Raw genomic sequence first — 26,137 nt, 5'->3', positions numbered from 1 at the left:
GCTCTGTGGGCTCTCTTGCATGGAGGGGCAGCTAAGCTGCTTTAACCCACCTTCCTGCACCCCAGCTTTCTACCCTCCCGACCCTGCTTTGGCATGAGGGCCGCGCATTCTCTGCCTTCACAGTCCTGCTTGCCCCCCAGACCCCTCTGCTGAAGCGAGAGCAGGATGGACTCATGAAGGCAAAGCAGGCCACATGCTCCCATTGCCCTGTTGCAAGTGCACTTGGTCCGCTGCTGCTGCATGCCAGGGACTGGAGAGGATAGTGCCCATTTCACCTTGTGACTCTGAATCCTACCCTGCCTGCCGCCCCCTCTCCACACCCAACCCGGTCTGCTCCCCTTGCATGCCCCAGCCAACCCAATCCTCCCAGTGACCAAATCCAGCCTGCTTCCCTTCCCTACTTAACCCGGTACCCCACTGACTCAACCTGGTCTGCTTCCCTTCTGCTCCCCAGACAAACCCAATCCCCCACTGACCTCAACCCAGTCTGCTTCCTTCTCCTCCTGGCCAAACACAAACTATCACTGACTGAATCCAACCTGCTTCCCTTCCTCTCCCCAGCCAAACCCAATCCTCCCAGTGACCAAACCCAGTCTGCTCCCCTTGGACTCCCCAGCCAAACCCAACCCCCCAGTGACCAAACCCAGTCTGCTTCCCTTCCCCACCAAACCTGATACCCCACTGACTCGGTCTGCTTCTCTTCCCACCAAACCCGATACCCCACTGACTCAACTCAGTCTGCTTCCCTTCCCTGTGGAAAAATAAATTCTAAATTCTAACATGTTACTCTGTGACAGTGTATTGTGTATAATGTATGTGGTTTAAGATCCATGCTATGTTGTGCAAAGTGAAAACAATAACAGTGTCAGCACTGTCAGGTTATTCATTTTCATTAGATATGCAGACTAAATAATTAAATTAATAAATGTTCAAGCCCAACGTGTATTAATTCCAATGAACAATGTCACATTATGCAGTATTCATTTTTGAACGTTTTTAATAAACGATGGAGGGGAGGGAGCACAAGGTGGACATTTCATCTAGGGCACAAAATAGCCTTGCACCTGCCCTGAACGCAGGGTTAATGCCAAAGGACCAGCTGTTTCTCTGCCGCACTGACCCACTTCAGGGCTGTGATCATGAGAGAGGAGTTCTGCCCACGCCCCTGCCTGGAGCCACTTCTAGTGCCCCAGACTGGCCCAGCCCTGCCCCTTCAGCGCTAGGCACCAGCTGCCAGGCGCTGAGGCTAAAGGCTCTTTTCAAACCCTCTCACGCGCGCTGAAGGATTTTCCTGCGCGGGTCACAGAGCTCCGCCCTGCGCCTGGCCCGGACTTCATCTCCCCCGGGCGGGGCTGTCCGAGCGCTCCCGCCCCGGGCAGGGACCGAACCAAGCGCGAGCGATCCCGGGGGGGGGATCCAGCCTCAGCCACAGCCCAGTGCGGGCTGCCGGGCCTGGGCCAACTCCCCGCCCCCCGCGGCTCCGCGCCCCGCCCCGTCTCTCCCACGCGCCGGCGCAGGGCGGGGAGCGGCACAGGAGCTGTTTCCCCGTTATTCTCGCTCTGCCGCGGCCCGACCAATCCGAGCCGGGATCACGTGACGGAATCTTGTTCCCTGCGAGGTCCCTTCGGTTTCGCTTGTTGCAGGCTCCGAGCTGCGCCGCGATGATGAAGTGCGGGGGGCTGACGGGCGCCCAGCCGGCCACCCCGGAAGCGCAGCAGGTTGCCGACGAGGTGAGGGCGCGGGGCCGGGTTAGGCGGGGTCTCCACGTGGCCGAGTTCCCGGTTTACAAACCCCGGGGGGGATGTCCGGGATCCCCCCGGGGCGGCTGGTTAAAGACCGAAAAGCGGCCGGGCCGGACTGAGCCGCTGACCGGGGCCTCCTCGGCAGCCAAAGCCCCTCCCTGGCCTCCCTGCAGCCTCAGATCTCCGGCAGCGCTGGGGCGGGGCGCCCCGCGGGCGCAGAGCCAGACACGCCGCTCTGAGCTGCAGGGGAGGGGGCCGGAGAGTGGGAGAAGGGGCTCGGGATCCCGGGGGCAGAGAGCTGCCTGTCCTAAATAATAGCTGCTGTTCCCTTAGCAAACGCCTCTCCGTTTCCTTTCTGTTTGTGCCTCATTTGCCCCGGTTTATAGTTCTGTTTTTAAAGCCTGTATTATCTGCTCATGTTAATCTGTCTGACAGCGTTAAATATGTAACTTATTTTACTTAGAAAAATAGCTGGAGAGATAATGGTAAGACTAGATCACCCACAGGGCCGCCTCCGAGAATGCTGTGACCCCGCCTCTGCCTTCCCCACTCCCCCCGGCGCCTCGGCGTGCCGCGCCCAGGAGCCGCCCTGGACAGAGCTAAAGCAGCGTGGCTTGGCCGAGGCCTGAGCTCCTCCCTGCTCAGAGCTGCCTGGTAAGGGGGCAGGGCTGCTAGCTCCGGTCCCGCCTGAGCCAGGCTGCTGCAGCGCTGTCCAGGGACCAGGCACGCTCCTGGATGCGGCGCGCTGAGGCTCGGAGAGGCGGGGGTAACCCAGGAGTGACCCTGGATAGAACTAAAGCGAAGTGGCTCGAGCGGGGCCTGAGCTCCTCCCTGCTTGGAGCTGTGTGGTAAGGGGGCGGGGCTGCGAGCTCAGGCCCTGCTGGAGTCAGGCCGCTGCAGTGCTCTCCAGGGCGGCTCCTGGACGCAGCCTGCTGAGGCTCTGGGAGTGAGGGGAGGTGGGGCCGGGGGCTGGGAGGTTGGATAAGGGGTAAGGAGTCCTGGGGGCAGGGAAGGGGCAGAAGTTCTTGGGGGGTGGTGGTCAGGGGATGGGGAATGGGGAGGTTGGATTGTGGGTTTTCCGGGGTCTGTCAGGACTCAGTGAGGGGGGGGGATAGGGGTCAGGGGACAGGGAACAGGGGGAGTTGGTGGGGGGTGGGGTTCTGTGGTTGGTGGGGGCGGTGAGCAGACAAGGAGCAGGATGGGTCAGGGATTCTAAGCGGGGAGGCAGGAAGTGGATGGGGGTTGGATAGGGGCAGGGCCAGGCTGTTTAGGGAGGCACAGCCTTCTCTACCCTACCCTAAAGCTCATTCAGCAGTTTGAGGCTTGCAGACAGCTATTTAACACAAAGAGCCAATCTGTTATCTTTTCTGTAGGGGATGATTCACATGAGAAGAGCAGTATCCTACACCACCCATCTCCTTCCCAACCCTATCAAGGGATACCCCGCCTCCCCTGCATTCCCCAAGGCTCCAGAGGGGTTAATTCAGAGGTTCTCAAACTTTTTTGTCCTGGTGACCCCTTTCACATAGCAAACCTCTGAGTCTGACTCCCCCCATATAAATTAAAAACACTTTTTTAATACAGTCAAACCCCGCCATAGCACGAAATTGGATATAATGTGATCACAGATTGGCTCCTCTTTTAAGGTACAGTATAATACAGGTAGGTACTGTACCAATGGTCCCCAACACCATGGCAGGGGAGAGAAGCTGCAGCCCTGCACCTGCCAGGGACAGAGAACTCCGGGGCTGCGGGCACCGGTGAACTCTGTCCCCCACAGGGGCGGGGCTGCGGCTTCTCTCCCACTTCAAGAGGAGCCGCAGCTCCCTGCCTGCTGGGGACAGAGAACTCTGGCTGCAGACACCAGTCCTCTCTGTCCCTGGCATGTGCGGGGCCATAGCTTCTCTCCCGCTTCAAGACAGCTGTGGCTCCCCACCTGCCAGGGACAGAGAGCACTGGCGGCCGCAGCCCCGGAGTTCTCTGTCCCCGGCAGGCAGGGAGCCGTGGCTCCTCTCCCCTGCTGGGCACTAGTCACCAGGGGCACCTCAGTGCACCACTTTGGGGACCAGTTAAAACCTGACTGGTTTGAAACTCCACTATACAGCGACCCCGCATTTAGCGCAATGTAATTTTTTGGATCCCAAAAGTCACATTATAGCGGGGTTTCACTGTATATGTAACACTATTATAAATGCTGGAGGCAAAGCGGGGTTTGAGGTGGAGGCTGACAGCTTGTGACCCCCAGTAATAGCCTCGTGACCCCCTGAGGAGTCCCAACCCCCAGTTAGAGAACCTCTGGGTTAATTTAATTTTAGCACCCTACACATACACGTGCTATTTTGAGCATTTCAGTTTTCACAATATAGGCTCATCCCAGATTCTGGAACAAGCTCAAATGCTCAGTTTGTTGAGTATGTACATTGTCTATACTAAAGACAAACCCACAGTAACCATCTTTAGTTTGTGAGGGACGCTGTGGAGCCAGTGTCTAGGAAACAGATAACCTCCATGAATGTAAGTCCAACAGTGGCTATTAGCCAGGATAGGTAAGGAATGGTGTCCCTAGCCTCTGTTTGTCATAGGGTGGAGATAGATGGCAGGAGAGAGAGCACTTGATCGTTACCTGTTAGGTTCACTCTCTCTGGGGCACTTGGCATTGGCCACTGTTGATAGACAGGATGCTGGGCTGGATGGACCTTTGGTCTGACCCAGTATGGCCATTCTCATGTTCTAAGCTAAATGAACCCAAAGTTGTAGAGAGAGAGGTGAGTCAAGGAAGCCATCACCTGGAAAAATCTCTGACTGGATGGGTTCAGGCATTTGGTCACAAGCTGAAGTGGTTCAAAAGTTCTGGATTTTTTTTAAGCACAATTTTTTTTATTGTTTCTTTAAACAAACACAACAAGCAGCAAATATTTGGCCACACACTTCTGAAACCCCAAACCATGTTCAGGTTTTGGCAGACTAATTTCAGCTTTTCAGTTGAAAAAAAAACCCACAACAAATTTTGAAGGAAAGCAGACTTGATTTTTTTTCTGCTTTTTAAAAATCCCTAGTTTTCGATCCAAAAAAAGTTTTGATGGAAAATATTTGTCCAACCTTTTTAATGAGCTTTAGAGCCTTTTAGCGCTAGCTGATGCTGAGAACCAGTGATACCTTGTAAAGGTGACTTGAAAAGAAGTTTTCTCAAAACTGGGTTTGTACCAAGATGCAAAAGGTTTTAAAATGTTTATTTTTCCCAGGGCTGCCCAGGGTGGAGGGGCAGGGGCAGCAAGTGAGGCAATTTGCCTTTGGCCCCGCAGGGACCTCCACGAGAGTATAGTATTGTAAATTTTTTTTATGAAAGGGACCCCTGAAATTGCTTTGCCCCAAGCCCCTTGAATCTTCTGGGCGGCCCTGAACACCCAGCATTCTAAAGAGGCTCTGTCCTTTACACTTTGTGAACAGGAAAAACAAAACTTGTCTTTGAACTTTATTAACCAATGTAATTGCTTTTAACACATCAGGAAGAAAGGCGGAGACTCTGAGACCTGTTTGTGTAATCATGGAAATATTATGGTTTCTCACTGGCTAACTGTTAAAACATCATTTCTTTTGTTTACAGCCACTGGCAGTAGCTATGTAATCCCTTACCCATGGTGGTATTCTGTAACATTTGCCATGGCTACTGTCTAAATTCTTGCCAAGCTTTTTGTCAGATCCGCAGAACAGACATGAAATTAATTAACAGCTAGCTTCAATTCATACTAGTGTTTGTAAAAACTGCTTCATCAAAGCACTTAGTTCAATTTTGCAATAAATTCAGAATCCAATAAGACTATTAAGTCTGACTCATTGCCTACATACGTGTTATATTTGGATTTCCACTCCATACGGCTAAATGCAGTGCCTTGCATGGTGTCAAGTATCAGAGGGGTAGCCGTGTTAGTCTGGATCTGTAAAAGCAGCAGAGAGTCCTGTGGCACCTTATAGACTAACAGACGTTTTGGAGCATGAGCTTTCGTGGGTGAACACCCACTTCGTCAGATGCATGTCATGCATGCATCTGACGAAGTGGGTGTTCACCCACGAAAGCTCATGCTCCAAAACGTCTGTTAGTCTATAAGGTGCCACAGGACTCTCTGCTGCTTTTACAGATCCAGACTAACATGGCTACCCCTCTGATACATTATATTTGGAGATGCAGTCAGCTATTATTCAACAGTGATGCAAACTGTGGCGAATATAAGACCTGGCCTATAAAACTTTTTCATAAAAACTCACTGCAAGTCATGCATTCGAAGAAGAATTAAGTGCATGTCTGAAAATGGCCAATATTTATATTTCAAGATTGAAGTTCTTTGATTTGGCAGGAAGGTGAATATGAACCCAGAAGAAAATAAAAACATTTAAAGTGCTTAGCTTTTGGAGATCTTCTTGGAGCTTTCTCTATTAACGAAGATTTCAGAGAACTTTTTGAAGTTATTTCTATTCTGGTTTTATTTACTGAAAGGTCCCCTTTTCTATGAATATTTATCAAGGTTTTTATTACAATGATGGAGAATGACTGACTATTTTTTGTTTATGGGAGTGTAGCAGTAACTGAGTGACTCCCAAACTGTTGAGGACAAGTGCTGTGGCTGGACATGCAACTGAAGTCACTGAGGTCAGGGGACAGGTAGGGAGTGGGATCCTGGTGGGGGCAGTTAGGATGGGAATCTCAGGAGGGGGCAGTCGGGGACAAGGAGAAGGGAGGCTTAGATAGGGGGTAGAGTCCCGGGGATGGTTAGGGGCAGGGGACCTGGGAGGGGGCAATCAGGGGACAAGGAGCAAAGGGGGTTAGATGGGTTTGGGGGTTCTGTGGGCGGCAGGCAGTGGGATGGAGTGACTAGGGAGTGGGGCTACCCCCTCCTTCCCCCATGGAGTGTCCTCATTTTTGAAAGTTCAAATATGGTAACCCTAGGTTAGGGAGCTGCTGAGGAGGAGGGACATTGGTGGTGGAGGGGGAGGCCTTTGACCTGAGAGCACCTGTTTAAGAGGCGGAGAGGTGGGGTGACCATATTTCCCCTCCTTATGCTGAAAATGAGACATCTGGTAAAATTACTCGTTTTCAAATGAGTTCAGCGGCAGTCAGTACAAACGTTCAAATTGACATCAAGTTGACTGAGCCCATGTTAAAAAGACATTTAGAGGGAGAGCACGTAAAGGGCTGAGAGGTGGGCAGTAGAGGTGACACATAACTGACCGCCACCTGGCACCTGCCCGCACTCACCAGCCATCGCAGCTCACGGCGTGTAGCCAGTGCTGGCTGGAAGTAGGATGAGGGGCCAGGACCCTGCCGGCTAAAAGCCGTCATGCAGCAGGGCCTGCACTGACAGACTAGCAGGAGGAGCAACCTGGCCCTGCACTCTGTGTCTTTGCCTTGCCACCAGCCTTGCACACCCACCATCGGCCACTGGACCTGCTCCTTCCCCACACTCACTGCGGGTGGGCAGGCGGCTGGCGAGCAGGGATCCAGCCAGCAGCTGGGCCCAGCAGTACTGATTGGGGGGAGACAGAAAATATGGGACAATTTGCCCATTTAAAAAAAACAAAGTTGGCACGCCTGCAGGAGGGCTTAAATACAGGACATCTGGTCACCCTACAGAGAGGGAAAGATGGCCATGCACTACAAAATAAAAGCAACTTTTTTTTTTTTTTTTTTTTTTTTGGTAAACAGCATGTATAGAGAATGGAAACTGAGTGACAAGCAGAGTTAGACTCATAGACTCCAGGACTGGAAGGGACCTTGAGAGGTCATCGAGTCCAGTCCCCTGCCCTCATGGCAGGACCAAATACTGTCTAGACCATCCCTAATAGACATTTATCTAACCTACTCTTAAATATCTCCAGAGATGGAGATTCCACAGCTTCCCTAGGCAATCTATTCCAGTGTTTATCTACCCTGACGGTTAGGAACTTTTTCCTAATGTCCAACCTAAATCTCCCTTGCTGCAGTTTAAGTTGCTGTTCAGGGCATGAGATGCTTATCTGCCGCAGAGAGTAAAGAAGTGTGGTGATGCCAGTGATGATTTCTCAGGAGGGTCGCATCTGCACAGGAATGTGGGGTCTGTAAATCAAGAGCAGGGGCCAGGGCCATCTCTAGCTATTCTGGGGCCCTACACAGCCTCTCCTTTCCCCTGGTGGGGTGGGGGTGGGGGACCCACGCCTCGCAGGGAAGGCAGGGCTAGCTTGGAAGGGGGAACCACCCCCAGCACTCAGAGGTGGCGTGGCTGGGGCTGGACCGCGCCGTTGCATTTCCCACCACCAGTGAGTGCAGGCCTGGCCCTGCTTCAGTCCTCAGGGGAGTGGGATGAGGCTAGGGTGGGGCAGAACAGGGGCAGAGGCCATGGGGAAGAGACAGCAGGGGTTGGAGCAGCATGCAGCTGTGTAGGGCGCAGGTGCCCCAAACTTCCTGGTGCCCTACACAGCTGTGTACTTTACGTATGAGTAAGGACGGCCCTGGCAGGGGCTGTCATTTAGGGATACTTTGAATGAGGGAGATCGTTGTTTGTTTTGCTTAAACAAGACCAGTTAGAGACTGTTTTATGTCTTGTTGAAACACAGGACGAAATCCTCCTCCACTGGAAAGGAGAGGCTTCGAAACGTGCCCAAAAAATTCTTCAAAAATGACAAGTCATGCATAACTTAATAAAGATGAACTCAAAAGGGGTTTATAAAAATTACTCTCAAATGCTTATAGGCTTAATTCTGGCTTTGCTATGAGGCTTGGGCAAGGGCATTGGAGCCTTCCCAAAAGTAGCCCTCCCGAGGCCCCGCCCCGCCCCTCCTCTTCCTTCCCCCCACCCCAAGACCTTGGCCCTGGCCAAGCCAAAAGCCGGAGCGGGGCCAGGGAGCCCACTCAGGGTGAGCTGTAAACAGCCCCCTGTGTTCCTGCCCCCAGGCTCCCCACAGCTGCCTGCACAGGTCTTACCATGGCTGGGCAGTGGCCTTGAGGCCCCTCCCCCACCCCGAGAGCTGTGCAGGTAGCTGTGGGAAGCCCACGCAGAGTCATGGACCTTCCACCTCCACGGCCCAGTGGGGATCCTGGGGGGCGGGGACACAGGCCTGGACTGGTGTAGGATCCACGTGCAACTGCCCTAGCTCCCCAGCCAAGTTCCACGTTGGCCTGGCTGGGAAGTGGGGCCTCAGGGGAAAGAGGAGGGGAAGGGGGCAAAGTCTGCCCTGGCAAAAGTTGGATAGGTCAGGCCTATCCACTTTCAAAAAGTGGGAGGGCTATGGCCCCCCTGACGCCCCTGAGATCCCTGGACCTGTATAAGGTCCCAAGGGCAGACCAGAAACTAGGTTGGAATTTAGACTCCCCTTGCTCCAGGGGAAAAGTTCTCTCTGCCAGCCCTGTATCTGGAACAAATTACAGTAGAACCCAGTTTATCTGATCTAATTGGGACTGGGGCTAGATCAGATAATCCAAAATTCAGCTAATCAGGAGAATGGGCAAAGAGCTTTTTATCCATTATTTTAAAATGTGAAGTTGCTTTTAAACTAGCTGACCTTGCCCGGAAAAGCATTCAAACAAACAACCCCCCCTGTTAAAATCATAGAATCATAGGACTGGAAGGGACCTCGAAAGGTCATCTAGTCCAGTCCCTTGCTCTCATGGCAGGACTAGACCATCCCTGACAGGTGTTTGTCTAACCTGCTCTTAAAAGTCTCCAATGATGGAGATTCCACAACCTCCCTAGGGAATTTATTCCAGTGCTTAACCACCTTGACAGTTAGGAAGTTTTTTCTAATGTCCAACCTAAACTGCCCTAGCTGTGCTTTAAGCCCATTGCTGCTTGTCCTATTCTTAGAGGTTAACGAAAACAATTTACCTCCCTCCTCCTTGTAACAATCTTTTATGTACTTGAAAACTGTTATGTTCCCCTTCGGTTGTCTCTTCTGCAGACTAAACAAACCCGATTTTTTCAATCTTCCCTCATAGGCCATGTTTTCTAGACTTTTAATAATTTTTGTTGCTCTTCTCTGGACTTTCTCCAATTTGTCCACATCTCTCCTGTAATGTGGTGCCCAGAACCGGACACAATACTTCATTTGAGGTCTAATCAGCATGGAGTAGAGCAGAAGAATTACTTCTTGTGTCTTGCTGACATACTCCTGCTAATACATCTTAGAATGATGTTTGCTTTTTTTGTACTCTCCCATATGGGATTCTGACTGGCCAGCCTCAGACTTTTCAAGCTACAAGAGGATGTGCAGTTGGTGGAATTATAGAAATGTAGGGCTCAAAGGGACCATGAGAAGTCATCAAGTCCAGCCCCCTGTGCTGTGGCAGGACCAAGTAAACCTAGACCATCCCTGACAGGTGTTTGTCCATCTTGTTCTTAAAGCTTCCGATAATGGGATTCCACATCCTCCCTTTTAAGCCTATTCCAGCGTTTAACCACCCTTATAGTTAAAGTTTTTTTTCCTAATATCTAACCTAAATCCTCCTTGCTGCAGATTAAGCCCATTACTTCTTGTCCTACCTTCAGTGGACGTGGAGAACAATTGATCACAGTCCTCTTTAAAACAGCCCTCAACATACTGGAAGGCTGTTACCAGGTCCCTCCTCAGTCTTCTTTTCTCAAGACTAAACATACCCAGTTATTTGAACCTTTCTTCATAGGTCAAATTTTCTAAACTTTTTGTCATCTTTATTGTTCTCCTCTGGACTTTTTCCAGTTTATCCACATCTTTCCAAAATTCTGGTGCCCAGAATTGGACATAGGACTCCAGCTGGGACCACACCAGTGCTCAGTAGAGTGGGACAATTATCATCTGTATCTTCCATACAATGCTCCTGTTAATACACCCCAGAATGATATTAGCCTTTTTTGCAGCTGCATCATACTGATGACATATTCAGTTTGTGGTCCACTATAAATCCCAGAACTTTTTCAGCAGTTCAACCACCTAGATAGTTATTTCCATTTTGTAGTTGTGCATTTGATTTTTCCTTCTTAAGTGAAATACTTTGCACTTGTCTTTATTGAATTTCATCTTGTTGAATTCAGACCAATTCTCTAATTTGTCAAGGTCATTTTGAATTTTAAACCTGTCCTCCAAAATGCTTGCAGACCCTCCCATCTTGTCATCTTCAGATTTTACAAGCATATTCTCTACTCTATTTTCATTAAGGATTTGGATAATGTTGATTAGTACTAGACCCAGGAATGACCCCTGCAAGTCCCCACTGAATGTGCTCTCTCAATTTGACAGCAAACCATTGATAACTACCATCTGAATACCAGTTATTCACCCACCTTATAGTAATTTCATCCAGACCACATTCCCTAGTTTTCTTTTGTAAATGTCATGCAGAACTGTGTCAAAAGCCTTACTAAAATCAAGTTATATCATGTCTACTGCTCCCCCTCCCCCCAATTTGGTCAGCAATCCAGTCAAAGAAGGAAACTAAGTTGGTGTGGCAGGATTTGTTCTTGATAAATCCTGCTGACTGTTTTTTACATCTTTGTTATCCTCCAGATGCTTACAAATTGATTGTTTAATAATTTACTTCAGTATCTTTCCAAATATTGAAGTTAGGCTGATTGGTGTATAATTCCCTGGGTCTTCCTTGTCTCCCCTTCTTAAGATAGGTACTTTGTTTGCCCTTCTCCAATCTTCGTGGACCTCACCTGTCCTCCAGGAGTTCTCAAAGATCATCACTAACAAGATTGCATCAGCTAGTTCCTTAAGGACGCTAGGATGAATGTCATCTGCTCTGCTTGAATAGAATCATAGATTATTAGGGTTGGAAGGGACCTCAGGAGGTCAGCTGGTGCAACCCCCTGCTCAAAGCAGGACTAATCCCCAAATAGCCCCTGAATGATCAAACTCACAACCATGCGTTTAGTAGGCCAGTGCTCAAACCACTGAGCTATACCTCCCCCTCTAACATAACTAAATATTCTTCAACCTGTTCTTTCCCTAGTTTGATTTGCATTCCTTCCCCCTGGTTGTCAATAACTGTGTTGAGTATCTGGTCATCGTTAACCTTTTTAGTGAAGACTGAAGCAAAATAGGCATCAAGCACCTCAGCTTTCTTGATGCCATCAGTTCTTAGTTCTCCTTCCCCACTAAGTAGAGGACCTACGCTTTCCTTCATCTTTCTCTTACTCCTAATATATTTAAGTAACCACTTCTTATTGCCTTTTATGTCCCTTGCTAGGTGTAACTCATTTTGTGCCTTAGCCTTCCTGATTTTGGTCCCTACACACTTGTCTCAATAGGAGCACTGCCAGCAGATAAAGAGAAGTGGTTATTTCCCTGTATTTGGCACTGGTGAGGCCACATCTGGAGTATTGCATCCAGTATTGGTCCCCCCACTACAGAAGGGATGTGGACAAATTGGAGAGAGTCCAGCAGAGGGCAACAAAAATGATCAGGGGGCTGGGGCACATGACTTATGAGGAGAGGCTGAAGGACCTGGGCTTGTTTAGTCTGCAGAAGAGAAGAGTGAGGGGGGATTTGATAGCAGCCTTCAACTACCTGAAGGGAGGTTCCAAAGAGGATGGAGCTTGACTGTTCTCAGTGGTGGCAAATGACAGAATAAGGAGCAATGGTCTCAAGTTGCAGTAGAGGAGGTCTAGGTTGGATATTAGGAAACACTATTTCACTAGGAGGGTGATGAAGCACTGGAATGGGTTACCTAGGGAGGTGGTGGAATCTCCATCCTCAGAGGTTTTTAAGACCCAGCTTGATAAAGTCCTGGCTGGGATGATTTAGTTGGTGTTGGTCCTGCCTTGAGCAGGGGGTTCAACTAGATGACCTCCTAAGATCCCTTCCAATCCTGATATTCTATGATTCTAGAGCTCTTTTGAACTGATTTTTTTTCCCTTAGATATTCTCCCCATTGGACCTTAACTACCAGTTCTCTGAATTTGTTAGTCTGCTTTTTTGAAGTCCGTTATCCTTATTTTGCTGCTGTCACTCATTTCTTTCCTTAGAATCATGAAATCCATCTTTTCATGATCACTGTCATTCAAATTGCCTTTCACCTTCAGATTTGCAACCAATTCCTCCCTGCTGGTCAGAATCAAGTCTGAAATGGCTGTGCCCCTGGTTACTTCCTCCACTTTCTGAAACAAAAACTTGTCCTGAATACATACAAAGAACTTATTGGAGATTTTGTGTTTTGCTGTATTACTTTACCAACAGATGTCTGTAGTTCAAGTCCCCCATTACTTCCAGATGCTGTGGTTTGGATATTTTTATTGTAGTTTAGAAATGCCTCATCCACCTCCTCTTCCTGATTTGGTGGTCTATAGTAGCATCCTCCCCCACACACATGCACCTTGACATGAACCCTATTTTTTTAACCCTTTTAATTTTATCCAGAGACTCTCAACTGGTCTGCCTCCTCCCTCCTTCTGGACCACAGAACCACTTTTCTCTGTGAGCTCCCCTCCCTCCTGGGACTGTCAGTCACATGCTCTTGTGAGTCACTGTTTCTGTGGTAATAATGTCAGCTCCAGGCTGCATATGACTGGCTCATCTGCATCTGTGGAGCCAAGTGTTTTGCTTTAGGGTGGAAAAATAAAATATGCTGATCCAGGATGTCTGCTTAACCTCTAACACTCAGAGCAGGATCTAGAATCACTGAGGGGGAGGCCATGATATTACTGGATTTTTCTTTTTGTTTAGTGTTGCAACATTAGCTCATTAGCACTTCAGTTGTGTTTACACAGAATGTTAGACTCATAGACTTTAAGGTCAGAAGGGACCATTATGATCGTTTAATCTGACCTCCTGCACAATGCAGGCCACAGAATCTCACCCGCCCACTCCTGTAACAAACCCCTAACCTATGTCTGAGTTATTGAAGTCCTCAAATTGTGGTTTGAAGACCTCAAGCTGCAGACAATCCTCCAGCAAGTGAACCATGCCCTATGCTGCAGAGGAAGGCGAAAAACCGCCAGGGCCTCTGCCAATCTGCCCTGGAGGAAAATTCCTTCCCGATCCCAGAAATGGCAATCAGTTAAACCCTGAGCATGTGGGCAAGACTCACCAGCCAGCACCCAGGAAAGAATTCTCTGTAGTAACTCAGATCCCATCCCATCTAACATCCATCGCAGACCACTGTTCGCAGCAACAGCAGCAGTTTGGCAGTGACGGGCACACTCGGTCCAGTGTCTGGCTCTTAGTAATATCCTTACCTGTAGCACTGTAGGAAAAGGAATTGGGCTAAGACTGACTGCGCCCTCTGTGGGTTGTATTCACCCATTGTAAAATACAAGATTGCTTGGGGGTTATTTACATTTTGCATGGGGAGAATCAGGCCTAGAGGCGAGTTGGAGCTTCACTGCTTCAGTTTTGGAGTTTCATAAGAGTACATCTCATGTGGGGGGGATGCAGGTGGGGCGCATAGCTCTTCCCCTGTGACACACAGTATACAGAGTGGTCAGAGCTCCCTCTCATGCCCTAGTATGAGAACGTGCTAGTATGAGTGGCCTAGAGCTTAGCTCAACTGTGAAGTGAGCACGTTCTTGGTCCTGTCTTCTTCTCTTGTGGGGAGTGGGAGGAGTCCTGGATGCAGGAATCTTTTAGGTAAATTTCCACTCCACAATTTCACAGAGTATCCTGAGGAGCAGCCAGTTGGAACACTCTGTGCTTGGGGAGTGGGAGCAGGTGCGCTGACTCAGCAATACAATGGCAAATGGTTTTTTCCTCCTGTTTAATGGATATTTACAGGGAATAGGAATTTTCTTTTCTGAGCTGGATTGTGTATATGCTCCTTACTTGTGTTTCTGCACAGCAGAGAACTGTGAGAGGTGGAGGATACATAGCCATGCACCCAAAGGAGGTGAGATCAGCTGTGCTGAGCTGGGGTTGAGGCAGGGACTACAAGGCTGCATTACTGGTCAGTATCATTAGCTTGCCTTGTCCTTGCAAGTAAAGTTTGAAATTATCCCTCTCTTCAACCTAAAGCCTATGCTATAGCTTGTGTGTTTCAATGAACTGAGCACAGAAAGACAAACAGTAATTTGTGAATTCTCTCAGGTTCTATCGCTGCCTCTGTCTATGATACTAGACAAGTCATTTCCTCTCTCTGTACTTCAGTTTTCCTTTCTGTAATATGGGAATAAGAATACCTAACTCACAAAGGGTTGGAAACTTCAATCAATGATCAAAGAATTTTTGAAATGCAAAACACTTATTATTTTTATAACACTTCTTATTTATTATTACTACTAGTCATAAGTATCATACTGTGAAAGATCTATTAAACAGACTTCCTAAAGTCTCACACTTAACTGGTCTTTATATTCCCATAGGAAATGGGATCCTTATTCTACAGGACAGTTTTAAAATATTTATTTTAGACATTACTTCGGCACCAAATTATTTTATGGTTTAAAAACTTACTCCTGGGGGAATTTTGCGCCAAAAAATTAAAAATGCTGTACACAATATTTTAAAATTCTGTAATAGGCTGCATATTTTATTTGTCAAAATGATGCAATATAATTACTCTGATTTCAATTATTTCGGTAACTTATTTAAAGTCCAATACAATGGATGGAGAATGGGAGTGGGGAGCATTGGAGGAAATCCCCAGACCCTCTTGCCTGATGGTAATGTACCTAAGTTTGACCTTTATTTCTAGTTATTAGTCAACAAATATATGCAGCCATATGCTCAATGTTACATCATCGGCAACTGAAGAGCAAGTGAGGGCTGGGGAATCAAACTCACAATTTATACTTGCTGCTGACCATCTGCAGAAAGGTCAGTAAGAAACAGTTTATGGACTACATTTTCATAGGAATTTTTTTTCAGTCCAAAAATTTAGACCAGTTTTAATCACTGAAGCACCATAGGCATTTATAAGGCCATACTGTTCTTTACAAAAACAACAAGGAGTCTGGTGGCATCTTAAAGACTAACAGATGTATTTGGGCATAAGCTTATTCCCAAATACATCTGTTAGTCTTTAAGGTGCCACCAGACTCCTTGTTGTTTTTGTGGATACAGACTAACACGGTACCCCCTGATACCTGACTGTTCTTTATGCCATTCTGGCAATATAAAGGAGCCTTAAAACTTTTACACCTGTTTTATACTCTTAGGGGAATTCACTAAGACAATGGGAACAATTCACTAAGCAAGCAGGCCACTACATTCTGCTCTGAGGGGAACAGAGCTTGCCCCACGCTTACCTCAGGAACACCCCAAAGCCCTTCCCCTCCATGCAAAGTGTGCTGCAATAGTGAGCAAGAGGGACAGTGTGTGTGTGCGTCATGCACACACACACTGCCCACTCTCCACCAGCGGTGATTTACATTTCTACCAACTGCTCTGGCTGCCCAAACAAACCAGCCTGCGCTGCCAGGGATCAGCGTGTGACCGCTCTTGTGCCTTTTCTATTGCTTCCCCGTCAGAATTCATTCTTCTGCGGGGAAGCAAAGAAATCTGCAGGGGACATGAATTCTGTGCACCTGCCATGACGCAGAATTCCCTCAGGATTAAAAACTATTATACTTGTATGTCTCATACAAACAAAGCCATGCATGCCATATGCGCAGCACAACTGAAAGGAGACAGATGTCTTTATACTCTCAGCTAAGTGTAGCATTTGTGGGTTAGTTGATTCTTGCATACCAGAACTATTACTGCTCTTTTGCTTACGCCCTAGATTTCCACCATGGAATGAAGCACATACTTCTGTTGTAATATTCAGTGGATGCCCTTTCTGAAACACAGATGTTTTAGTTTAAAGATTTATTTTAAATGCGTGATTACATAGTACTAAATACTTAGGCCTAGATTTAGGTTCCAAGTCCCAGTTTTGGTTCCATTGCGATCCACAAAACTTCCTCCAGATCCTGTAGGTGTCTAAATTCACCCAGTGCCAAAGTCTTCAGGGTAAAAATATCCAAGGTGCCTAAGTTTCTGCCTCTGAGCATGTGCATTGCTGCCTCTCTCCAGGCATCCAAATGCCTATCTCCATCCTAATCCTCCGTGTGATCCATGAGCCAGAGCCAGACAGGCAGTCAGCCATGTAAGTCACGTGCAGGGCCTGCGCTCTTGTAAGCGTGCCCAGAGGCCATCTATCAGACAGAGTCTCATTCAAAATCTGGCTGAAGAAGGAAGTGGCGGTGCTGTCTAAGTACTTGGTACACCATGGAACAGTCATTGGGCAAGTGAGTGTGTGAGAGAGAGAGTGTGACTCTATAGCCAGGTCATTCGGGCACCCACTGGTGAGGTAGGCGGTCCTGAATCCAGTCCCTCACTCTTGACTCTTTCATCATTGATCCACAGCAGAACAGCTTCAGCAGCACAGGTTGAGGGAGCCCCACATCAGAAGACCACATAATTCAATGGTTATCACACCTAGGATGTGGGAGACCCAGGTTCAATTCCTCTCTTGGTTTCAGGGGAGAAAAGCTTTGAACAGGGGTCTCCCTTCTCCCCCTTAAGTGAAAGAGGGAAGAATCTAGTTCTCCCACATCCCAGGTGAGTGCTCTGAATGGTGGGCTGAAAAGCCTGGCTCTTCCTCCTCCTGTGTCCCCCCCTCCCCATTTTGTGTGGGCAAGGCAGGCACCTAACTCATTCCCACAAGAAACTATTTAGGCACCTGACACCAGATGGACTCACTAAACGGCGAGTGACACCTCCCTGCAGCCTGAACTTAGGCACTTATTTCCATTGGAGGAGTGGAGGTTGGCATAGCCCTTTTGTTAGCATCGGCTAGCCTTGGTTAGCTTAGGCAGCTCCCTACCTAGCGTGCTGGCTTTGTGTGGCTTGCAGTCTAAGATGCCCCTCTCTCTCCATTCATTATACAGGGAACCTGGGTGCCTAACTCAGGCTTTGTGGTTTGCAGTGAGATGCTGTGAAAGTCACAGATGCGCAACAGATGCCGTGACTCTGAGTGTTACAAAGTCTGAGTCCTTCTGTGCCTCCAGGTATTAATAACAGTTTTTAATTTTGAAAAGGAAGATGGATCTGAAGAGGACTCTTGTTGCCAAGAGGAATGGTTTTGTGTGTTTTTGACACCTAGTGTTTTTTAGCTGTAGATTTCAAAGCACTTTGCATAGGTGGATCAGTATGATTTTCCCATAGTAAAGAAAGGGAAGCTGAGACAGACAGAGGAAATAACTTGTTATTATATAGCAAGGGTTACACAGCAAGGTAGGTGGCTAGCTGGATTTAGAAGCCAAATCTCCTGACTTCCAGCCTCATACCGTGTCTGCTGAACCATGCTGCTTCTCCAGTTTCACTGCCTGTCTAGCACTGGGGCCAATTAGTGCCTCTGTGTCACAGCTCAGGGCATCTGCACTTGTATTTCCTCTCGGTGCTCCCCCAAGGGCACCCACTCTAGGATCCCTGCGCCTTAGCTGTCACTTCTCTTGGTGGACACACATGCCTTGCTCCCTCCTGACCAGGGTTTTTCCAAGCTGCAGAGTTTCCTGTCCACACTGTGATATTTTCAGCAAGCCAGACTGCCTAACAGGCCCGTGTCTGGCCTTTGCTTTCTCTCCACAGGCTATGAATAGCTGCAATTGCCAGCAGTTACAGGTTACCACCAGCTCTTTGTGGTAGCAGTCAGTCCTTCAAACCGCACACCGGAGTTTTGTGATTATGAATTCATAACAGCCTTTAGCTCAGAATGGTTCAGTCTCTCCTTTATACAGCTTGGGCCTTTGATCGTGAGACTCTGGATACAGGTGATCAGTGAAAAATGGTCCTCTCCTCAGGGTGTAGCTTCAAACATCTGGGTTTTTGGCATAATTGGAGGTGGAGAATTTGCTTTCGCCTCCCCTTGGAGATACCCCAGGCAAAGTACCTGATACTGTTTGTCTCAAAAATTCATTCTTGTCTGGCACATTATTAAATACGGTCAGTTGAAGGTCGTAACACTTACCAGGGTTCATATCACATCTCCCCCTTAGAGAGAGAACATACAGTCCCAGCCCACAATAATACATAATCTTTGTATTTAATGCACTGGATCCCAAAGATACTTGAACTTCATTCAGTAAAGTTTTTTCAGGGATATTGCAAGAAATTGTCACATCTGTTACATCTTGCTTTATGGAACATCTCACATTTTAGCCATTACGTTTTTGAGAAACATGAAGAGCAACATGTCCAGAGATTCTGCAACAGTGTGACCTGTATACCGCGTCTTAGAAACACTAACAGTGGAGCTCATGGGTTCCAGACTTTACATCTGCCTTGAATAACTAGTAAAACCCTCTCCTTTTTTTTTATTTTCTTAAGGTGAAGCTTCAGGTGGAAGAAAAAGAAGGGAAGAAATTTGAGGTCTTCACTGCTGTGGAGTTTAAAACTCAGGTGGTTGCTGGAATAAACTACTTCATCAAGGTACAGAGCAGTGGGGAATAGGTTTTCAGTTTGAATTTTATATGCGTAGTATCTTATACTTGATTCTTGTTCAATTAGTTAATTACAAAGAGGTTCCTGCGATTTGGCCCTGAGAATGAGTGTCACAGAGGGGCTGCCCCCTTTAAGAGGGAATGGGGTCCAGCACACCTATTGCTCATCAGCTAACCCCCCATTTGGGCTTAAAAGAGGGTACTTGGACCCTGAGGAGGGAGGGGTGAGATTGGAAGGTGAGAACTGTTTGAGACCGTGGGAGTGGGGAGAGAGAGACAAACACACACACACAGAGAAACAGGAAGTAGCAAGGAAGAGCTGGCAGGAGTTGCTTAGCGGAGAGCAGTAACTATGAGCTGCTGATGAGGAGCTTGGAGGAAGGCTGTTGGTGAGAAGAGACCAAAGCTGGGGACCCTTGGCAAGCAGAAGCCTCAGGCAGTGTCCCCTAGGAAAAAGGGAAGAACCGTCCCAGTCAGGGGAAGTTGAGCCCAGAAGTTGAGGGTTCTTGAAGGAGGATGGATTCCCCTGAGGGGTAGGTCTGACAGGCGGGTTGGCCTGGAGGAGTGAAATGCTGGAAGAGAGGGAGTCCTCGGGGTAAAGACCTGAACGAAAGGCTGTGGGAGGACTGGTCACTCAAGCAAAGAAGCCTGGAAAGGGGGACCCAGATTGTGGTCCCAGATTAGATTAGAGCACCTCACTGCATTAATAAATCTACACCACCTCTGTCAGGTAAACAAGTCTGATTATCCTTGTTTTACAGATGGGAAACAACCTTTCTGTGCCTGAGTGTCCTGCCCCAAGGCCACACAATGAATGTGTGAAAGAGCTCATGACTTCTAATCTGTACCCCAACAAGAAGACAGCCCCTCCTTGGCCCTCTCTTCCCTTCCTCCCAACCCAAAACACACACGCTAAAATGTCCTGTACCTGGAAGGCTTTTATTGCATGGAACTTACTGTCACTTTCTTCTTACCTTTCAGGTCCATGTTGGCAATGAGGAGTTCTTGCACTTGCGGGTGTTCAAAAGCCTTCCTCATGAGAACAAACCTCTGAGCCTCTCCAGTTACCAGAGCAGCAAGACTAAGCATGATGAGCTGACTTACTTTTAGCGGCTCTTCGGAAGAGCCTCTCTCAATTCTTTTTATTTTTTTTGTAGGCTACAGAGTGATGTTTCCTATACCAATGAATAGAATGAAAGTGCAGTTAAAAATCCTGTCTGAAATATAAATTCCTTTTCTAGATTTCCCTCCCTCCTCAGTATCCCAAAGAAGGGGCCTGGTTCTGCTCTCACTTACACTAGAGTAAAACAGGTGAAGTTCGATTTGAAATCAATGGATTTACACTAGCATAAATTCCGTGTAAGTGACTAGAGACTCATGTGCATAGAAACTGTTGTGAGCTAAAGAGAAAAGGGAGTGTATCCAGTACAACTGTGACATAGAGCAGTATAAGAATTAGAATTTCTTCTAGCCTTGTTACAGAATGACAATGTTACGCAATACATTGTAAAGAACAAACGTTATTATTAGGGAGATAAAGATGGAGGTTTACACACTGGAGCAAACTTGAAAAAGTGAAAAGAAATAGGATCATAGTCATTTGAAATAGAAGCATTTACTAGGCAATCAAATCCATCCCCCTGCAAGGATATGATATAGTTCCCCACAGAGGACATGTCAAATATGACAGTACTTCTTCACCAGATCTTAACAAAAGCCATTGTAAGGCATTAAAACCACATAGCCACTTCTGAACAGATAATATTTCTAAGGAAGGTACAAGGTGTATTTAGCAGGAGTTTCGCTCTGTTCTCTTAGCTGTTGTTGAAAATGTATGTGTTGATTTGAATTGTTTTCTTTATAAGGGCCATCTTCCTCACAGCCCCAAGAAAGGGCAATCTCCCTGACAGACCAACTGCCATGAAAATGCAGATTAAAAGTGTTATATAAGAGCTAAGTATTATTATTTATTAATTGGTTGAACAAAGGTTATGCTATATTTGTAGCATGCTAACTCAATCAGCTAGTCCTGTCCATGCTTTGGCCGCAGCTCAACACCCTGGTCCCAACCCTGGATTTCCTGGCCAACCTCCAGAAATTAATTCTGGAGTTCTTTTGACCAGGACTGCACTAGGCCTCTGGAGGGGTTTTCCACCTGCCCCTGGAGGAGGGAGGACAGTGTCTGAAGTGCCTGCGCACTCTGGTCCATGTCTTCCACCTCCAGGCCCTGCAGAGGCTCCTTTTATGTTGCAGGTAGTCAAGCGTGGAGCATACTGCGCACGCCTTTCTGCGTCACTTCCGAGGGCTCTGATATGACTGGCAGCTCCTTTGTCTCCATCTGAGGGGTCTTCCGTGAGACCTCTCCCAGCTGCCGGTCTTCTACAAGGACCACCTCCAGACCTAGAAACTGTTCTCAATGACCAGGTCCATGGTGGCCACCGAGGGGGCAGATCTCCTTGCGGAGCCCCTGCTATACAGCCCCCAACTTCGTTTGCAGGTGGTGGAGTCCCCCTCAGTGCACCATAGGTTGGTCCTGGGAGAAGTCACGAGAGTCGCAGACCTTCTGAACCAGGGAGACTGGGTGGATCACCTGGGTGGATCACTTGATGCTTGTTCGGCATATGGGGCTCTCTAGGCCTTGTACTCCCTGGCGCATACTTCAGGAGGTGAGGTGAGGGCTGCTTTCCCTGCGGCTGCTCGGGCCTACCTTGACTGGGTCCTGTGAGAGGGCACACCGCGTCCACCCGCCACCCCAGGCCCTGCCCTGTGGACCTGGATGGATCCCCTGCCCCTTCACCGTGAACCAGCTGCACAATTTGCAGCCAGTTTGTTTCCAGGCTGTGCCAAGGAAACATCTATACATGCTTGTGCTCCACACCCCAACGCAAAGTGGAGGGACCTCCTGCCACAGGAAGGTGAGAAGCCCCAGTGGGCTAGCCTATATTCCACCCTGGTCCCAATGCCCACTGGAGATATCGGTGGCTTCTTCATGGAGCTGTGAGCACAGGCGTGTATTTGGCGTGGTTTACCCCCATCCCAGACACCTTCCCTTCCTGCAGTGAGAGGGAGACCCTGGTGCACATTTACCTGGAGTCTGCCAGGTTGCAGCCCCTATTCCGGCTCCTCTTAGATATTCTGTTACATTTCTGGCTGCACTTTTCCCCTCACCTCCTTATCTACTCACTCCCTATCCATGACCCCACACAGTTGTGTGACCTCCTTGACACCCTCCTCCTAGCACTGGCCAAAATGGCCATCTACAAGACCAGGGAGAGGAGATTGGCTGACGGGGTTTCCTGCAACTGCAAGACGTATTTCCGATCCTCCGTCTGCTCACATATCCGGGCAGAGTTCCTCTGGCGGGCATCTGCTGGCACCCTTGATACCTTTGAGGAGCAGTGGGCGCTGTCTGGGGTTCTCTGGTCAGTGTCCCCCTCAGGTTCCCTTCTTTTAGCCCTGTGATCTCACTCCTTTCCCTGTTATATCTTTAGTTGTCCCCTGTAATTAACTGAGATCCCGGATCTTGTGGATCCTTCCCTTCTGCCCTCCCACTTCCAGGATCGCAACAGGACCACTCTCACAATACTGAGAGAAGCTCCAGGTCCTCAAGGACCGTCAGGCCTGGGGCACATTTGAGAGATGGATCGTGGCTCCCATTTCTTCTATGCCCCAGAGAAAGGAGAGGGGCTTAAAAGAACATCATCTGCCTGTTGATGGAGGATGACATCCGTCTCATGGATCCAGTGGAGATGCATGAGAGGGCCAGGGCCTTCTAGGCTAGCCTTTTCTCCCCAGCTCCGACTGATGCCAATGCCTGTGGGGTGCTTTGAGATGAACTCCTGACAGCGTGGGTGACTGAGACTGGCTGGAGCTATCTGTCACTCTGGCCAAGTTCTTGGAAGCCCTCCGCTGCATGCTCACCAGTAAATCTCCGGGCATAGACAGGCTGACAGTGGAATTCTACTGCGTGTTCTGGCGTATCCTTGGCCCAGATCTTGTCACCATCTGGACTGAGCCCTTGGGGACTGAGGTCCTCCCTCTGTGGTGCACGTGAGCGTGCTTGCCTTGCTTCCGAAGAAGGGGGACCTCCGCGACCTTAGGAGTCCCATCTCTCTCCTCAGCATGAACTATAAGGTTGTGGCAAAGGCCATCTCGCTGTGGCTGGGGTCTATGCTGGTGGACTTACTCCATCCTGACCAGACCTACACCATCCCGGGCTGCACCATCTTCAACTACTTCTATTTGGTCTGGGATCTCCTTGAGCTTGGGTATAGGGATCATCTGTAATTTGTGCTCCTGTCTCTGGATCAGGAGAAAATATTTGACCGGATGGACCATGGGTATCTCCTGGGCACTCTGCGGGCATTTGGCTTTGGGTCCTGTTTCATGGGTATTCTCCAGGTGCTGTATGCTTCCGCGGAGTGTTGGTCAGACTCAGCTGGACCATGATGGCATCTGTCAGCTTTGGGCGAGGAGTGAGTCAAGGCTGCACGCTGTCAGGCTAGCTCTAGGCTCTGGCCGTTGAAACTTATTATATCCTTGGGGGCAACAGTTTTAGGAAGAAATCACTGGAGACACAGAGCTGTAAAGCTTAAAAGCAGCCATTGATTGCCACACACTGAACTAACCAAAAACCAGTCAGAACTGGCTGAGCTATCCTCTAATAATATAACTCAGTTGCCATAGCAACAAGATTCTATTTCCACGACAACCAAATACACAACATATTCCTCCCCCCTTAATGAGAATATCCTCTAAATAAAACAAACACTAAACTAGAGAAAGAGGGTAGACTACCTCTGTTCCTGGCTAAACCCCGGGGATTATTTTGCCCCGTAACCGTGGGTTAGCCCTAGCTAAAGATCCAGCCATTGAGTAGGCCTAGGTGAATTACGGAAGACTTCTGGCGTCGTTGCACCCAAAAGTGTCTTGGGCTCAGGGTTCGTAGTGCGAATGGGTGAGGATGTGGTATCAGCTCATTCTGGGCAGGGATGTATCTCTGCAGCTGGCAGTAATGGAGGGGGAAAGTCAGGAACAGGTGACTCTTGATTTGGTGTCTCGCCGGAAGTGGTGAAGTCAGGCAACTCAACTGAAGATGTGTCCTGAGGTCTGGTATGACCTGGCAACAGCTGATCTACATGTCACCACCAGGTGAGCTCCTCTGCAGTCCAGACTGTGTAGGAAACAGGTCCTGTTTGAGCGATGACAGTGGCAGGGACCCATTTAGCCCCAGAAGTATAATTCCGAGCCAAAACTCGCTGTCCCAGGCTAAAGGTTTGGTCTTTTGCTCTGGGTGCACGCCTGATGACTTGATCTTGCTGCTGACGTTGCACAGTTTCTTGGGGTTCAGAAAGTTTCAGCAGATCAAAGCAAGTGCACAGCTGTTGTCCCATCATTAGAAAGGCCGGGGATGCCTTGGTTGTAGCATGAGGTGTGTTTCTGTAGGATAGTAAGAAGGTGTCCAGACACTTTTGAATGGATACTTGTCCCCTTGCTGATTTCAAAACTTGTTTCATTGTCTGTACAAATCCAGTAGTGGACTGCATTATAGAAACTTCTGGCCATTTAGAATGGGCATCTACCACTACCAAGAATGTGCTTTCTTCAAGTGGGCCAGCAAAGTCAACATAAATATGTTGCCATGGGTTTTCAGGTCAGTCCCATGGATGTAGGGGTGCCCAGTGGGGTGCATTCCTCACACCCTGACATGACATACAAGCTCTTGCCTTCTCTTCAATAGCACTGTCCAATCCAGGCCACCAAAAATAGCTTTGTGCAATTTCCTTCATGCAGCCTCTTCCACAGTGACCGGAATGGAGCTGTTCTAACATCTGTGATCTCAGTGGTAGTGGGATAATGACACATCTCCCCCACAACAAACAACCAGATTGGATTGATAACTCCGTCCTCCTGGACATGTAGGTAACACGGTTGGGTGAGACCGGAGAGGTTCATCGAGGTGTTCCGTGCGTCACCAGGTCCATAACTTGGGACAATACTGGGTCAACACAAGTTGCCTTCATTACCTGATTAGCGGTGATGGATGTGTTCTCTTCTGTTCAAAGTAAAAGATTTTCCTTCTGGGCAATATCTTGATGTTTGACTGACAAAGACAATCTTGAGAGACCATTTGCATTGCTGTGCAGAGTGGATTTCCAATATTTGATTTCATATGTATGCATGAAAAGCAACAATGCCCAATGCTGCATATGACTAGCAGCTAATGGGAGAATGCCTGTATGGGTGTCACGGAGTCCCCGGGCGATGCTCTGGAACTGCTCCCCACCAAGCCAGTCAGGACTTTGGGGAGCCTCCTCTCCCTTGGAGCAGACTTGTTCAGGGCAAGAAGCTCACACGGCTTCACCTCCTGGGTCTCTCCTTGGAGCATTCAGCATCCTCTGCCCCTCCGTGCGCTTCCCACAGTGAGTCCGCCCCAGCGGGGTCCTGGGGAAGCCACCAGGTTCTGCATCCCTGTCATAAACAGATAGCTAAGGGTTAATGTGTCTTTCACCTGAAGCACCTGACCAGAGGACCAATCAGGAAACCGGATTTTTTCAACTCTGGGTGGAGGGAAGGTTGTGTCTGAGTTCTTTGTTTTCTGTCTGCCTGTATGCTCTCTCGGAGGAGGAGTGATTTCTATTTCCTGCTTTCTAATCTTCTGTTTCCAAGTTGTGAGTGCAAAAAGGGTTTGTTGTTTTTGTAATTACATGTCTATAGTGGCTGGAGTGCTTTGATTTGTATTCTTTTTGAATAAGGCTGTTTATTCAATATTCTTTTAAGCAATTGACCCTGTATTTGTCACCTTAATACAGAGAGACCATTTGTATGTATTTTTCTTTCTTTTTTATATAAAGCTTTCTTTTAAGACCTGTTGGAGTTTTCTTTAGTGGGGAACTTCAGGGAAATTGAGTCTGTACTCACCAGGGAATTGGTGGGAGGAAGAAGTCAGAGGGAGATCTGTGTGTGTTAGATTTATTCGCCTGACTTTGCATACCCTCTGGGTGAGGGGGGAAAGAGAGATTAACTCTCGGTAAT

The 26,137-nt window shown here is 48.3% G+C and overlaps 1 protein-coding gene across 1 annotated transcript; it reads left to right on the top strand.

The window, feature by feature from the left end:
• Positions 1-1,582: 1,582 nt before the first annotated feature.
• On the top strand, positions 1,583-21,044 carry CSTA (cystatin A). The gene is made up of 3 exons (XM_050921486.1): positions 1,583-1,730; positions 18,990-19,091; positions 20,084-21,044. The coding sequence occupies exons 1-3, from the start codon at positions 1,662-1,664 to the stop codon at positions 20,210-20,212; spliced, it is 300 nt and encodes a 99-aa protein (XP_050777443.1). The 5' UTR covers positions 1,583-1,661; the 3' UTR covers positions 20,213-21,044.
• The last annotated feature ends 5,093 nt before the right edge of the window (positions 21,045-26,137 follow it).

Source organism: Gopherus flavomarginatus, chromosome 1 (assembly GCF_025201925.1).
Source record: "Gopherus flavomarginatus isolate rGopFla2 chromosome 1, rGopFla2.mat.asm, whole genome shotgun sequence".
In the NCBI taxonomy this organism is placed as follows: domain Eukaryota; kingdom Metazoa; phylum Chordata; order Testudines; family Testudinidae; genus Gopherus; species Gopherus flavomarginatus.
Note: the sequence above shows the minus strand (reverse complement) of the source record. Positions and strands in the feature narration are given on the sequence as shown.